Source organism: Peromyscus eremicus, chromosome 10 (assembly GCF_949786415.1).
Source record: "Peromyscus eremicus chromosome 10, PerEre_H2_v1, whole genome shotgun sequence".
In the NCBI taxonomy this organism is placed as follows: Eukaryota; Metazoa; Chordata; class Mammalia; order Rodentia; family Cricetidae; genus Peromyscus; species Peromyscus eremicus.
The window spans coordinates 28252257-28267768 of NC_081426.1; the positions used below are offsets into that span (position 1 = coordinate 28252257).

At 57.6% G+C, this 15512-nt stretch overlaps 1 protein-coding gene across 1 annotated transcript; it reads left to right on the plus strand.

The window, feature by feature from the left end:
* The first annotated feature begins 6380 nt into the window (after positions 1 to 6380).
* On the plus strand, positions 6381 to 15297 carry Nat8l (N-acetyltransferase 8 like). Its single transcript, XM_059275701.1, has 3 exons — positions 6381 to 6764; positions 7920 to 8084; positions 10233 to 15297. The coding sequence occupies exons 1-3, from the start codon at positions 6398 to 6400 to the stop codon at positions 10598 to 10600; spliced, it is 900 nt and encodes a 299-aa protein (XP_059131684.1). The 5' UTR covers positions 6381 to 6397; the 3' UTR covers positions 10601 to 15297.
* The last annotated feature ends 215 nt before the right edge of the window (positions 15298 to 15512 follow it).

Here is a 15512-nt window from a genome sequence, read left to right on the forward strand (position 1 = left end):
TGCCCATCCAAGCACTTGGCCCTCCAGACACTGACACTGCAGTTTTTAGTCTTCTCAGACCTGTCCCAGCCAGCCAGCCCTTGTTTGGAGGCCAGGGGATCTTGATAATGGCCCTCCCCCTTCTGAGTTCTCCAAGGCCTCTCTCCACAGGGGTGGGCATGGCTCTGTGGAAGTTGAGCTCTGGGACCCTAACCTGGGGCTTCTGGAGAAGGGAGCAGCAGTGGGCAACAGGCAATGGGTAAATGTCCTTTCCAGGAGTGGGAGCTGGGATGGTTCCATCCGCAGACCCAAGCTTGGCCCCCAGGTACCAAGGACTTCTGGATGGAGTTAGTGGCCCCTCTTACACCTGCACGTACGCCCTAGCGGCAAACCTCAGCAAAGTGAGGGTAGGTCTCTACTTTTATTGGAAACTTTGTGCAAGTGAAGTCAAAGCTTTTTTTTTTTTCTCTTAGCAAGGCAGGGCATGCACTCACACTGTTGCAAACACCGCCAGGAGCACAGCAGGGCTGAGGTTGAGTGACAGCCTCACCCTAGGCACAACACTGTCCTATCTGGGGCATCGGTTCCTTGATTAGCACCATGCCCCACCCCACCATGGAGGCTATTGGAAGAGTGCTAAGACCACGGTCGGGTGTGCTGCACCAACCAGGTTTCTGGGTTCTCCCTGAGCAAAGGAGGTAGACATATACTCCTGTGCCATTGGTTGGCCTCACTCTGGTCATCCCTAGTTGCAGGAGAGACCAGAAGTGTAACCTTGTTCTAGGGGTAGGTTGCCAGATTTAGCAAGTTAAATACAGAAACACTTTTTAGTACCCTTTATACAATGTTTGTAGGATGTACCTATACTAAAAGTATTGTTTACTCTAAATTCAAAATTAACTGTCCTGTATTTTATGGATGCTATTAGCCCTTGATACCAATAGCCAAGAAAGCATGGTGTAGGGTCCTCTGGGGACGTGCTTATGGAACGAAGTAGGGGTATCAGCCAGGAAGGTAGGATGGAGGAGTCTGGAGGTTGGTAGTCATGTTCCAACCCATCCTGCAGGAGTCAGGGGCTGCAGGAAGCTGGAGAAGGAAGAGAAAGGCAGCTTGGCAGGTGAGCCTCTTTGGAGCTTTGTGGTCTCTTTAAAATCGTGTGTATATGCACACACATGCGTGTACACAGAGGACAGTTAGGACAACAGATAGTTGTCTCCTTCCACTGTGGGTTCCAGCCATTGAACTTGGATGGTCAGGCTTGCTTGGCAGGGTCTTTTACCCGCTGAGGTCTCTTTCTGACTTTATGAGGTTTTGAGCCAGCAGAATCTAGGTCTGTGTGAACAGGTGCTTGTGGTTGCTAGAGACACTAGATGGCTCTGGAAGATAGTATGGGCCCTTGGGGAGATGGCTGTACCCACCATGGATGGGGAACAGCTGCACAGTAGCAGCAGGAGAAATGGTTGGATTCCAGATGTATTTGAAAACAGAAATGGAGTGGAGTGACACACACCTTTGGTCCTGGCACTCAGGAGGGAGAGACAGGCAGATCTCTGAGTTCAAGGCCAGCTTAGTCTACAGAATGAATTCTAGAATAGGTAGGGCTATGTAGAGAGACCCTGTCTCAAAACAAAAAAACAAAAACAACCAAAACAACAACAAAAAAAACCCAAAACAAACAAAACGGAGAGAATGAAAAACCGCCAGGAAGCTTTGGGGATGGGGCAGGTCATGGCAGCTGGACAAGCACCCGAGGAAGAAGGATGGAACAGTTACACTGTTGAGTGTGCCTGAGTGTGGACAGGAGGGGCTGAGCAGACACAGATAAGACGAGGGAACTCAGAGCAGAAGGAGCAGCCATGAAGTGGGAAGAAAGCTGAAGCATGTTCTGGGTGGTGTGAGGGCTCTAGGGAGAAGAAAGGGGATGAGTTCCACGCTGCTGAGGTTAAGCAAACACCAAGACTGTACCAAAAGGTTGGCCTCTTTGGCCACTGGTGATCTTGATCAAAGATAGTCAAAGTGGGTAAACTTGACGGGTTTCTGGGAAGGAGCAGAGGTGGAGTGGTCCACAGCACAGACACCTGGGAAGTTTAGACTTGCGTAAGGTCAATGAACTTGGCATCGTCTCGGAGTCCTGGTGTGGCTCTCCTGCTTGTCATCGGCTCAAAATGACATTCAGAATGGCTAAACGTAGCTCAGCATGTGGCCAAGCACCTTTCGTTTTCCTGGATTTAGAGTTGGACTAACTGACTCTTTTTGCCCAGCACCGAGCCCACCTTCCTATCTGCCTGGATTCCTGTTTCTGTTCTGTTCCCAGACAGTTGTCCATTCGCACACTGACCGCCCTCTAGGGAGCAGAGGGACTCCTGAGTGAAGTGCTGAGTGGATGTATGGAGTTCGTGTGTGAGTGTTTATAATGGTTCATGGACGTGTGCAAAACCCAGCAGCTGCAGCTTCTTCCTTCCAGCTCCTTGTAGCCTGGGACTTATGACCTGCAGACACCTCTTACAGAGACTGTCACCCTCCTGTGCTGTACCTAATAAACACACCGAGGTTCCAGGTTCCAGGGGAAGTGACAGAGGAGCACCACCTGACCCCGCTTTACTGTGCGCGTGTGTAACTGTTCCTCCTTCAGTCTCTTCTACCCCTAGCTGGGGTTCTGAGCCCCAAGCCCCCAGTTACAGCACTGTCTACCTTTCACTCTCCGGACAGAGCCACGCTCTTCTAGGTTTCATGTCCTTTACCCTTTGTGGCTTGTGTAAAAAGGAAACTGAGTCAGTCTGTCTGAAAATAATTTTTGTTGACACATTCCATTTGTAGTCCCACCTCAAAGGCTTCACACTGTTTGCTCTCCTCACTCTGTGACCTGCTTCACAATTCGGCCCTTAGCATCCTTCCTTCCTTTTTTTAAAAAAATTTTTGTTTTGTTTTTGTTTTTGTTTTTTTGAGACAGAGTTTCTCTGTGTAGCTTTGCGCCTTTCCTGGATCTGTAGACCAGGCTGGCCTCGAACTCACAGAGATCTGCCTGGCTCTGCCTCCTGAGTGCTGGATTAAAGGCATGTGCCACCACCGCCCGCCTTTTTTTTTTTTTTTTTTTTTTTTTTTTTTTTTCTGAGGCAGGGTCTCTTGTAGCTCCGGCTGGCCACCTACTTGCTTGGTAGTTAAGGATAGTCTTGAACTCCTGATCCTTCTCTCTCCACCTCTCAAGTGCTGGGAACCACCATGCCTATCTCTGGCTCCTTTTTTTTTTCTTTTGGTAGAGTTGGTTCCTAAGGGGTGCTAGACTATTTTTCTTTTCTTTCTTTTGCTTGTTTTTTTCTGAGACAGTGTTTCTATGTGTAGCCCTGGCTGTCCTGGAACTTGCTCTGTGGACCAGGCTGGCCTTGAACTCACAGAGATCTGCCTGCCTCTGCCTCCTGTATGCTGGGATAAAGGCATGTGCTACCATGCCCTGATTTGTTTTTCTTTTTGTTAGTGTGTTTCCTCACCCTAGTCCATGGCTGAGTGTGATTGAATTGGCCAGGCCCAACACAGGGTGGGGACTCTCAGTGTGTCTTTAGAGGAGTGGTGGGGTAGGCATGTTCTGAGTGTGTCCACGTGGCAGCTGCGGGAATGCCATGTGCCTGCCGCAGGTGGCTCTCCAGAGGGGACGCTCTGGGGTGGCCTTTCTAAGAGGGCAGACCCTGCGGGTGTCTGGAGGCCTTTTTGCACTCAGAGTGTTAGGCAGGTTGAGTCTGGGACTCCAGGACTTCTAACCTGGAGATATTATTGCAGAATTCCCACCAGATTTTGGTGACATCTGTTAGTGGCATGCTGGACTTGGTTTTCGTCTCTGTTTTTGGGCTCTTCCACTCTCTTAAAGGCTCCTGTCTCCCCGCCCGGTCCTCAGTGGCTTATAACTTTCAGGGGCCAACCCCGGGCCATTTTTATCTTGGCTGTGTATCTTTCCAGCGCCTTCTCCTTTTCTCTGCATTTTTAGCGCTAGGCTCATCCTACCCCCCACCCCCAGACCATGAGGTAGCCATGCCAGGCAAGGATAAGTTCTCTGTTCCCAACATCATTAGAGGACACATCCTGGGTGGAGGGCTGCCCTATCAAGGAACTATCCCTACCCGCAAATGTTGAGGTGCAGGGGTTCAGGGCGCCCACCCCGACTTCTGTCTCTGAAATTTGGGCAGAGGTCTTAACCCCTGCAGAGCTGTAGGCAGGCGCTTCTCGGCTCCTGGAAGGAGCATTCAGCTGCAGGGCACAAGGAAGCCAATTTGCGTCTCCAGAGTCCTGAAGATCCAGGCAGAGGAGTGTGTAGGCCTGTGTGGGGAGTTCAGGAGAGGTCTTTATCAGAAAGGACCTTGATGCCACCCGGGAACGACCTAAGGGATACCAGCAGAGGGCGCCCCACGACAGGGAGGAGGAAGCAGGCTAACCAGGGCCACTGACCGCCCCGTTGTCTGCGCAACCCAAAGTCTTTAGGTCTCCAAGCCCTTCTAAGTGGCTGTGCCTAGACTCCAGTCCTGGCCCCACTACACGTCCAGACGGTTCTGATGTGTTCTAGCTGGCCACAGCACAGGCCTCCACCAGGGCCACCGGGGGGCACGTGGTTACAGGAGCATTGGGGCACTGAAGGGCGTAGTCAGGCCGACAAGGGGGAAGGGACCTCTGCAGAACAGGGAGGGCCCATCAAGGTCGCGCTGATGGTGAGCCTTGGCCCCTGGGCTCTGGCGATGCAGGACAACGAAGGAGAAGCTCGGCTCGGGGTGTGGGGTGAAGCGCTATAGACTACTTTGTTACCTCTAAAGCTTCAGGGTCCCCAGTGACCCTCAAGCCTAGGGTCCTGAGTCAGACCTGCTTGGCTTCACCTGATGTCTCCTCAGCGCCCAGCCTCTCCTTCTCCCAGGCCCCTGCTTGAACGCCCTCACAGGCAGGCACAGTTCCTGCACACCACCCGGCCAGCCTCAGGACCCAGAAGAGGACAATGTGGCTGGTCAGGGGTCTCAGCCTGTTCAGGTACTATCAGTGAGTTCCTTTGAAATTTCTAGAGATTTAGCTTCAGTGTTCTGGAAGGTCACAGCCGGGACCCAGATATGCCTCTGTGTTTTGAAAATCCACTGAGGGAAATCCTCCTTAGGCCGGCCCTCTCCTTCCCAGCATCCATGCGCTGAGGACCCTGGGTGGTGGATTCTCCACACCCCACTCCCAGGTTCCATTTGCGGACCAGGCCCCTCCAGCCTCTAGGTGACCTTAGCCACTCTGCTGGCTCGAACTCTGGTGCGGCACGACGCGGACTGAGGGTTCTCAGGCCCGGAGACGTCAAGGTCTCCAGGAGCATGTGGGCGAACTCGGCTTTGGGGGGTGCCCAGCCCTGTGACCCAGGAAAGAGAATATACCACTACGCGTTCCCCAGCCTGGATACTGGCCCCCACCCCATGCGTGCCCAGTCTGCTGCGCCTGCACGTCTTGCTCCTGGGGACCGTGAGACGCGGTTCAGATGCGAGCCCCCGCTGCACCTGCACCAAGGCCACGGGGCGCATGCGCGGGCCGCGGAAGGCAGGGGCCGAGCGGGAGGGGTCCTGAAATCCCGCATGCCTGCTGCCGGGAGTGGTCGGGTGTCAGATTGGAGTGGGGTGGGGTGCGGCCCTGCGTCAGGAGGCGCGGGCATCATACCCCACTTCAGCCGCATCCTCACTGTCTCAGTCAGTTCGGCCCCGGCCACAGGCTCGCAGGGCGCCAGCCAGGGGAGCATGGTGCCCCTCCCGAGGACTTCGGCCGGGCACCGCGTTCAGACAAAGGGGTGGGAGATGGAGACACTTCCGTAACTGCTGCCAGCGGCCGCGGAGGAGGAGGACGCGTTGCTGCAGGCACGGAGGCCCGAGCGCAGCGGCAGCTTTGCGGGTGCTCAGGGGCGGGGTGGGATGCGTCCATCACTCGCTGTCCTCCGGGCGAGCCTCAAGCCCCCCACGCAGTGCCTCTCCAAGCGCCCTGTCCCTGTTGCCGCTCGCCAGCGCGCTCACTGAGGACCACTGGCCTGGCCGCTACCTCGCACTCTCGTCGCCCGGCCCCGCCGTGCTCCCGCGGTCCGCCCGCCGCGCAGCCCAAGTGTGCCATCGGGCGGGCGCGGAGGCGGCGTCAGCTCCCACCCCCGAGATCACATGGTGACCCTCGGCAGCCAATGCAGTGGACGCTAGGACCCTGCGGGACCCCGGGCGCCTCGACTGCACCGGCGCCGCTGCATTATAAATACTTCTCCAAAATGCGGCGCAGCTCCCTGCGCGCGCCCCGGCCGCCCGCCGCCTCCGCCCTGCGCCCCTGAGCTGCTGCCGCCGCCGCCGCCGCGGGTCCGAGGGCGCCGCGCCCTTGCCCTGGGCCCGGGCTCTGCCCGCCTCCGCCGGCCCGCGTCCCCGCGCTGCGCCGCCCGGCCGGGTGCATGCATTGTGGGCCTCCCGACATGGTCTGCGAGACGAAGATCGTGGCTGCGGAGGACCATGAGGCACTGCCGGGGGCCAAGAAGGACGCGCTGCTCGCCGCCGGCGGAGCCATGTGGCCCCCGCTGCCCGCCGCGCCGGGGCCGGCCGCCGCGCCCCCACCCGCGCCGGGTCCCCAGCCCCACGGAGGCACGGGGGGCGCGGGGCCGCCGGAGGGGCGCGGCGTGTGCATCCGCGAGTTCCGCGCAGCCGAACAGGAGGCGGCGCGCCGCATCTTCTACGACGGCATCTTGGAGCGCATCCCCAACACGGCTTTCCGCGGCCTGCGGCAGCACCCGCGCACCCAGCTGCTCTACGCCCTGCTGGCGGGTCAGTGCGCCGCGGGGGGCGGGGGGCCGGCGGGTCTGCCGCAGTCCCGGGCCGGGCCCGGCTCCAGCGGGTCCAGCGGACCCCCTCAGGGGACCGTCGCACTTGACTCCGCCTTCTTCCTGGGTCCCCTTCTGGGAGCCCGGGTGCCGTGTCGGTGCGCGGGACCGGCGGGGAGGAGACCCGCTCGAACCCGCGGCGCAGCGCTGCGGGCTTACGGCCGAGGCGCCTGGACCGGGCGTGGGAACCGGCGCCGGCTAAGTGCAGGCGCTGCGGACCGGGAAGCACTGGGTCAGCAACTCAGTCCGCGGTGCCCGTTCTCCCCCGTCGCGGGGCATCCCGGGTGGGGGCGGCGTGACAGGGCAGGTAGCGCTGCAGCTGCGGCCCGGCGCGACAACTATATATAATCTGCGGGCGGGGGAGGCCGCCTGAGGCTCAAGTGCTAATTTATGACGGGAAGACAGCCAGCTCCGCGGGGAGCCAGGGAGGCTGTTCGCCAGAGCCAGGGCCACAGGGAGGATATCCTGTGCGGTCTTGAAGTACACCCCTCCCCCCATTCATGTCATCCCATTCTGCAGATGAGGAGCTTGAGGCGACTCTCCCAAGGTCATTCAAGGGAGGCAACTTTTGCTCTAGTGCCTTTTCCTCCTCCACAGCATAAATGAATTTGGAAGCAGTGTGGTGCTTGTCGCCTGACCCTGTGGGCCTAGTGGGCCCGGAAGCTGCCCAGGGATGGCTCTGACTGGGTCCCTTCACACCCCAGCGTGGGATGACCTGCATCGTTAGGCAGTGCCCTGGTGTCTCTGTCCAGCTCTTTGACTTAGCACCAGGTTAGATGGAGTAGGCAAGAGCCCTTTTGGAAACTGGGGCACCAAGGGCTGACCAGCACTGGCCTGGCCTAGGCTGTATTGTGGACCTTTGTTTCAGGTTGTGAAGGTAGCAGGTGTTTACGCCAGAGAGCTTGGAAATGAGGAAGCGTAGAAAGGGACTGCGGCCATGACTGCTCCTACACAGAGAAACAGTCCCTGGTGGGGCGCATCCCTAAGCACTGATTTACGAAGGTGGTTTGGACTCCGGGTGCTGTGGGGCCCACCCATGTCCCTCCTGGCCGGGTGCCCCTCTGCACCTGCCACCTCACCTGTGCCCCCTTGCCTGCAGCCCTCTGTTTTGCTGTGACCCGCTCACTGCTGCTGACGTGCCTGGTGCCAGCCGGGCTCCTGGCTCTGCGCTACTACTACAGTCGAAAGGTGATTCTGGCCTACCTGGAGTGTGCGCTGCACACGGACATGGCTGACATTGAGCAGTACTACATGAAGCCACCTGGTGAGTCCTGGAATTCCAGCTCTGCCCGCTCCCTGCCTCTTCCCCTTCAGGTCCAAGGGCCTGGGCTGGGGATCCTGATGTTCTGAGCCGTCAGAATGACTGAGGCCTCTAGCTAAGTGTGGAGAGTCGGCTTGGGAGGCCAGAGCGCAGTCCTTTCCTTGGTGGCCTGGCTCCACCGTGCCCGCGCTGGTGGACACCTTTTCCGGGTACCTGCCTTGTGTATGTGTGTTGGGGAGTTAAGTCCCGGCTGGATCCAAGACTGTATGGCAAAGGAGAGGTCCCAGGGAGCAGAGTGGGCAGGGGTCCCGGCCTTATGTTTGGCATCCTGACCAAGTGGCCCTCCTAGTGAGCCATAAGGTAGTACTTCAGACCTCGGGGCATTCTGTAGAAAGAGGGGCTGGGAGCTGGAGACTGCTCTCCCCGAAACAAGCCCTGAAGCAGGATGGGTCTCGGGAACCAGAGGAGAGAGGTATTTGGGATGTGAGGGGCTGAGAATAGGGAACTGGCCAGCAGGAGTCGGGTCTAGTTCAGGGAAGGGCAGCCACTCTGGCTCTGCCAGCTGAAGTTTTTGCCAGCTCCTCCCCAGTTGTCCCTCTTGAGCCCCAACCTCCTCCCCAGCTGGCCTCGATGCTTGCTGTTCTCCTTGGCTCTCCTCACATCGGAGGCCTCTGCAGGGCCCTCGGCCTACCTGGCATTGCTTGGGAAGAGACGGGGGAAATGGTTGAAGTGGGCTTGGGTAGATGGCATGGGTGTGGCCAGAGGTTCCTGCTGTGTGCTCTGTCGGAGCTGTAATCCCCCAGGGGTTGGAGTGTGGCAGTCTTTCCTAACCCTCGGACCTCTGCTGGGTTTACAGGACCCCACAAGAGCAAATGCTGGACAGCAGCTAACCGGGCTGTGTGGATTTATGAGAGTTCTCATGCAAATAGGGAAACCAGACCTGGGAGAGTGAGACCACTCAGTGCTGGAGGCTGCCCTGACCTCTGCTCAGGCTTGTGTGGGTGGGTGTGGGGCAGTTGGTAAGAGTGGGATTGGCCCATAGGCTCCCCTTAGGGTGGGGGAAGTCCTAGAGACTGGGATGAGGGCCCTCCTGAGCTGTTGCTTTCTCTGCTACGCTGACGGAGGGTGGGCAGGCAGCACCTTCAGCTATAGAGCCCAGAGTCTGCACTGAAGGAGCTGGGCTCCCCCCGACCCCCCAAGAGGTGAGCCATGAAGGGGTGCTTCCTACTGCCCGATGGGGGGCAAGTACAGGTGCAGAGCCTTTGGTGGAAGTTTGGCCCTTTGAGGGAAGGCCAGATCACCCACAGAACAGGCACTCTGGACCAGCCAGACGCTCTCTCTCCGGTCATCCCTCAGCTTTTGTTTTTCAGAAAGGTCTCTGGGTATCACCTTGACCATGGACCTTTGGTTCCGAAGGTGGCTGGGTTCCTAGCAGCCTGTGCCCTTCACCATCCTTCCCATTCCAACTCCTTATTCCCTCCTATCCCCTTCTTGTAGGAGTGAGGCTGGGATTGGCTTTACTATAGGTGGGAATGACTGGCCTAGACATCAGGCTCAGTGTCCAGTAGAGGCTGGGTCACTGGGGCTTGGGGACGGCTGTGGCTGTCTGTGGTCTCTCACTGGTATTTATAAAACATTCTTCTGGGTTCTCACTCAGTTCTGTCCCTGCAAGGATCCCAGAGGAGGAGGATGGCAGGCTGGGGGCTGGGATTCTGAGTAGGTCTTGAGGCCTTGGCTGTGGTTGCCCATGGTTTTTCAGGTCGTCTGGGGGTAGAAATCTGCTTCATCAAGGTCTGCCCAGCTCCTAGGCACCTCCAACTACTATTCTGGCCAGGGCAGTACAGACTCAGGTCAGAGATGATTGTGTCTGCCTGCATTGTGGGATCTAGTCACGCAAAGTTGGGCAGGTTAGCCTGGACTAAGGCTGTTACAGGAGTGTTTTTGCTGCTCAGGGGGTCTAGAGGAGGCAGCTTACCTGCTTATCCTGAATTATGGCCTCCCATGGTGTCCAAAAGAGCTGAAAGGAGGACCAGGGTACTGGAGGATTGGACGTCACTGTTGATACCCTGACTTGGTGCCCAGCTGGAATGGGCAGCTGAAGTCTCTCCAGCCTTCCATGCAAAATGTCCCTGAATGTCATATCTTTCACAGGTTCCTGTTTCTGGGTGGCTGTGCTGGATGGCAACGTTGTGGGCATCGTGGCCGCAAGGGCCCATGAGGAGGACAACACGGTGGAGCTTCTCCGCATGTCCGTGGACTCACGCTTCCGCGGCAAAGGCATCGCCAAGGCTCTGGGCCGGAGGGTGTTGGAGTTCGCCATGTTGCACAACTACTCTGCAGTGGTACTGGGCACCACAGCCGTTAAGGTGGCCGCCCACAAGCTCTATGAGTCACTGGGCTTCAGACACATGGGCGCAAGTGATCACTACGTGCTGCCTGGCATGACCCTCTCGCTGGCCGAGCGCCTCTTCTTTCAGGTCCGCTACCACCGCTACCGCCTGCAGCTACGCGAGGAGTGACCACCACCACCTGCCCACCACCCTGTCTGCCCCCGTCCACCTCTGCCCTCCTGCTCGCTGCCCAGTGCGGCCCTGCTTTCCAATGCTCACCTTGGCGTTAGTTTGGGTTTTCCTTTCTCAGCATCACGCTGGTTCATCACCTGGCTGGTTCTGGGGGCCACAGGGTGTTGCTCATCTGCAGCACTCTGGTGGGGTGGATTGTCTGCAGCCACGGCCCTTGCCTCCCCAGCCCATCAGAGTGGCTCGTCATGCCTTGAAGAGTAGCATTGTGGACCACCTGGACTATCCACAAAGCTGCCCAGCCTGCCTCCATCAGGGAAAGACTAGCCTTGCCCATCAAGCACAGAACCTCTACATCAAGCCCCCCAAGGAGCAGACCCCTGGCCCCCAGCCAGGCTAAGGCTCAGCCATTGGCCTCTGGAAGAGTGGCCTGCTGGGCTGGCCAGCCACTGCCCTGTGGGAGGCCAAGCTGGCCCCAGGCCCTGCTTTGCCCTGTGCATGCTGAGGACACGGCCTGGCTGCAGCATGCCGCATGCCACAGCTCCCTGCCCCTCTGCCCTGCCCAGCCTGGACCTCAGGCCCGAGCTGGTGAGCTCCCCTGTCCTGTCCTGAGCTGGCCTCTGGAGGGCCTACCTGCCTGACCCTGTCTGCTCTCTGGTGGGGCCTGGCCTGGCCTAACCTGGCTCTATCCACTCCTGCTTTGCTTTGAAATCATCTTACCTCTTTCCCTTTTTGGTCCCCATGCCTCCTTGCTCTGGCTGACTTGGCTGGTCACCCGGGTTTGGTTCCTGTAGCAATCCACTGCACAGCATGGTGGGGATTTCATGGGGGTGGGGGGACACCTCCCCCAACACCTGTTAGACCAGGTGGCCCCCTCCCAGCTGCCCGAGGCCCTGTGGCCTCATGCTGTTTGTGGGGTCTGCCCTGTGAATGTAACTAGCTCAGGCTGTTGTTGGCAATGCCTGCCACAGCTTTTCCCAGCCTGAAACAACCCATTCTCTAATAAGTTACGTAGACAGAATAGCACTCTGCATGACTTTAATTCCTGGGACAAAATGGTAGTTTGAGCCTCCAGACAGACACACATCTGTGTGGTGCTAGCATACACACGGTCTCTGGCCCCATTTGATGGGGGTGGGTGGCCGGGTAGGTGAAGACTTAAGTATGGAAGGAGACTCTAATTTAGTGTAACTGCTCCCAAAGTGCATTCCTGGTCTGTGAGGCCTCAGGCTGCCCCTTGAATCCTTGCGTGTAGGACTGAGGGGACTGGAGGGTCCTAAAGCCTCATAGGAGGGTCTAGGCACTGCCTTGGGGGTAGGAGCTGGTGGATGGGGTGGGTCCAGCCATCTCACTGTAGACTACTCTGCTGGGACAACTCTGCTCCTGGCCTCTCCCTTTTGAGGTCCCACTTAGGGTCCAGCCTAGATGGGGGGAGGGCTGGTGGCCTGGGACAGGGAAGGGAAGGCGGTGGCTGGTAGTGCTCAGGTGGCCAGGCTGAAACCTGGACTTAGCTTCAGTGCGGGGTGGGGGTGGGGCACAAAGGCCCATCTACACCCTCTGTGTGGGGCTTGGGGACAAGGAGTGGCAGCCTGGGTAGGCCATAGAGCTGGGCCCCTAGCACCAAGGCTACATTCTTAAAAAGGCTCTTTAGAGTGAATGAATTGGTGGAACAAGCCCAGCTTCCCGAGGGGCCTTTTGTCCTGTTAGCAATTGAGGCATTTGCAGAACACTGTACAGACCCCGCTCTCCCCTGTACATTCCTCCCTGGTGGTGCCCAGTCCCCTCTCGGGGATGGGAGTTTTGTAGACTGTACAGAAATTGGCACCCTATTTTCTTGCAGCTCTCAGATTTTGTTAATCTGGATTATACAGACAGACGTAAAGTGTTTTAGCAAAATGGAAAACAAACAGTTGTGCCTTTTTCCTCTTTTCTGTTTGGATTGGTCTCGGCTTGGGGCTAGTCTTAGTTGTTGTGGGGGTATAGGGACTGCTGGTGTCTGAGGCTGGGGGTCAGAGGCTGCTGGTGGGTCTGAGGCCTGGGTGGGCCTAAGTGGGAGCCAGGTCTGCCTGACACCATCAGCTGCCAAGGCTTCTCTGATCCTGTGCCTTTGGGGCCTGCAGTCTTTGGGGGTTGGAAGAGCACTGGGATCACTTGGGCCAGGGCAGAGCTTGGGGATCCCATAGCCACCCATGTTTCCTTGATACTGACCTGGGATGAACTCATAGTAGATTCCCCAATCCTAGGAGCCTGGGGGAAGGTGTGGTCCTTCTGGCCTATTGGCACCTGCCCGCCCAAGGGGATCTCTTCCTGCTGAACAGCCCACGGGTAAAGGGAAGCTTGCTGGGCTCTTGATTATTCGTTGTCTGCCTTTGGTTGCTGCCAAGACTTGGTAGAGATGCCAGGAATGGGTGGTGTGGTAGGTTCCAGCTGCACCAGGATGGAGCTTCACCAGGCAGTATGTAGCTTGGCAAGGCCTGAGGCCCTGGAGGCGCATCTGTCTCCCTGGGCTGGAGGGAGCTGAGCATGCTGATGACTGGGCCTGGCCCTGTCCACTTCATCCCAACCAGGGCTCTAAGTGCTCTGCGCATGTGCACTGATGTGAATTTTCTATGTTTGTTGAGATTCTGATGTTTCTTCTACCTCTGTGGAGGCCCTCCTCCCTGTTCCACCCGGTGGCTATGAGCTCGGTGCAGCTCCTTGGGTTTGCTGGCCATCTCCCCCTCCCTCGGCCCTCCAAGCACCTGAGGTGGCCAGCACTTGTACTCCGGGCCTGGGAAGGCCCAGGGAAGGCCAGCCTGGGGTCTGGCCCTGTGCTCAGGATCTGTGGCTTCCAGGAGTACTAACTATTGTTTGCTTGGAAGCCTCTGTTTTAGAGTAGGGAGGGTGGAAGAGGTGGTGGAGTGTACCTACAGCACAGACCTGGTGTGCCACTGCTTGACTGTCCCCGGGCAGCTCCCACTGCCCAGGCATGTGTCTCTGCAGATGCCTAGTCTCAGCTGTATGGCCAGGAGGCTGGCCTGCATGTGCTAAGCTCTGGCCCCTGGGGGGTGGGGTGGCACACTCCTGAATGTAGCGAGGCCAAGCCCTGGTGGACATGGCAACCTCTGCCCTGTTCTCCCACCCCTGTACTCACCCTTCACCCTAGCATTGCCCTGGGGCTGGGCAGCAGCTGAGGGATGTGCTAACCTGGTTGAGGTGGGAGAAGGCTCTGGCTGGGAGGCCCTGTAGAAAACAGGCTGGTGGTCTCAGGGGTTTGGACAGTTCCCATCCTGCACTGGTACCCTTTGTCAGAGAAGGGGATAGGTCAGAGCATAGAGTCAGGGACACACCTGAGGGGAGCTGGAACTCTGTAAGCCACAGTATCCTCACTTGCTGCTGGAAAGCACCCTGCCCATTCCCACTTGCCTCTGCCAGCTCCAGGTGGCCCCACAATCACAGCTTCCTGGAGCTGGCTTCCAGGGCTGTGCCTGGGGCTAGCGGCTTGGGGACAAAAGTTTCTGGGTCTTGCTGGTGCCTGGGGCTTCTTGGGGGCTGGGCATAGCTTCCTAGCTGGGTAGGAGCTGTGCAGCACCCATGAGGCTCCCTTCTGTCAGGGCCCAAGGGGCAGCCTGAGAGTTGACCTGAGGTGGTTGTGTCTCCCCGTCTGTGGTAGGTCGCACTGCTGCCGGCACTTGTTGCTACCTGTTCTCTGTCAATTCTGGCCTCAGCAATGGTCCTGTCCTTGGCTCTTGGCCACACTGCTGGGCATGGGGCAGACCCTGGGCTGCACTGCTCTTTGGTGCTGCCATCACTGTGCTTCCAGCAGGGGTGGGGTCCATGGAAGGTGGGCCGAGTTTGCCTGGTCTGGGTAGAAGGATGAGCCTTGACTTACCACTGTTGGATGTATTTTTTTTTTAAACAGCAATAATTAGCCATTTTAAAGAAGGGGTGTAGCTGCGTAAATGTGCATACCCACCTGTGTATGTGCATCTGTGCACACATGTGTGAGCATGTGCATCTGAGAGTATGTGTATGCATGTGTGAGCATCTGTATGAGTAGGTGTGTGTGTGCACAAGCACATGCCATTTGTAATCATGTGCTCATGTGACTATATGTGCCCAAGAATCACATTCATGTGTTGCATGTGTGTGAGCATGTATGAGTATTTGTGTGTGCATGTGTGGGCATCTCCATATGTGTATGGATGTGTGCATGTGTGTTGGTATGTGCACATGTGTAGCAGTGGGAGGGAACCAGTGGGAACAGTCTCTGATCTGGGAGGCACTTTGTGGTAAGAAGCAGGGTCTTGCAGTTGTCTCTCACTGTGCCCTCCCCTGCCCTGCCCAGCTCCATGTGAATGTAGCACAACCCCACCAGGCCAGCTGAGCCTCTGCTGGCCCTCACTTCTGTCCATCTCCCCCTCGGCTGAGGGTAGGGCAGAGGAGCTGGAGGCCCCTTGGACAGGACACAGCTGGGTTTGGTCAGGGTGCAGAGGGTGTGACACAGTGGCAGATCTCACTGTTGTGGTTTTGTTCCTGAATTTGTACTGTGAGCCCATGATGGGGGTGGGGGTGTCCTGAGACCCCAGGATGTGCCAAAATAGCCCCTAGGGCCAGGTGATGAGCCGAGTTCCCAAGAAGACAGGCTGGGGGCCCGAGTGGGTGTGTGCCCCTGCCTGCACGGCCCCCAATGCTGCTGTTTTTCAATAAAATCAGAACTGAAGGAAACCGGCTCTGTGCTTTTTTGAGGCACCTCCTGGGGTGGTATTCTGGGTTTCCCACTGTCTGGGCTGTTTCTGCTTGTGTTCGGCTGAGATGGACCCTGGATCGGAGTGGAACCAGTGAGGCAGGGGTAGAGCCTTGGTGTCCCTGTCAGGGAGAGGTCCCTTCCCTTAACTGGTCCCAAGCCCAACCTTCCATGATGCTCTCTCCC

Bases quoted from the DNA above. Each gene is read 5' to 3' on its own strand.
- Nat8l (XM_059275701.1), top strand. From the start codon at position 6,398: ATGCATTGTGGGCCTCCCGACATGGTCTGCGAGACGAAGATCGTGGCT. The intron at 6,765-7,919 runs GTCAGTGCGCCG...CCTTGCCTGCAG, and splicing joins GCTCTACGCCCTGCTGGCGG to CCCTCTGTTTTGCTGTGACC. The intron at 8,085-10,232 runs GTGAGTCCTGGA...TATCTTTCACAG, and splicing joins GTACTACATGAAGCCACCTG to GTTCCTGTTTCTGGGTGGCT.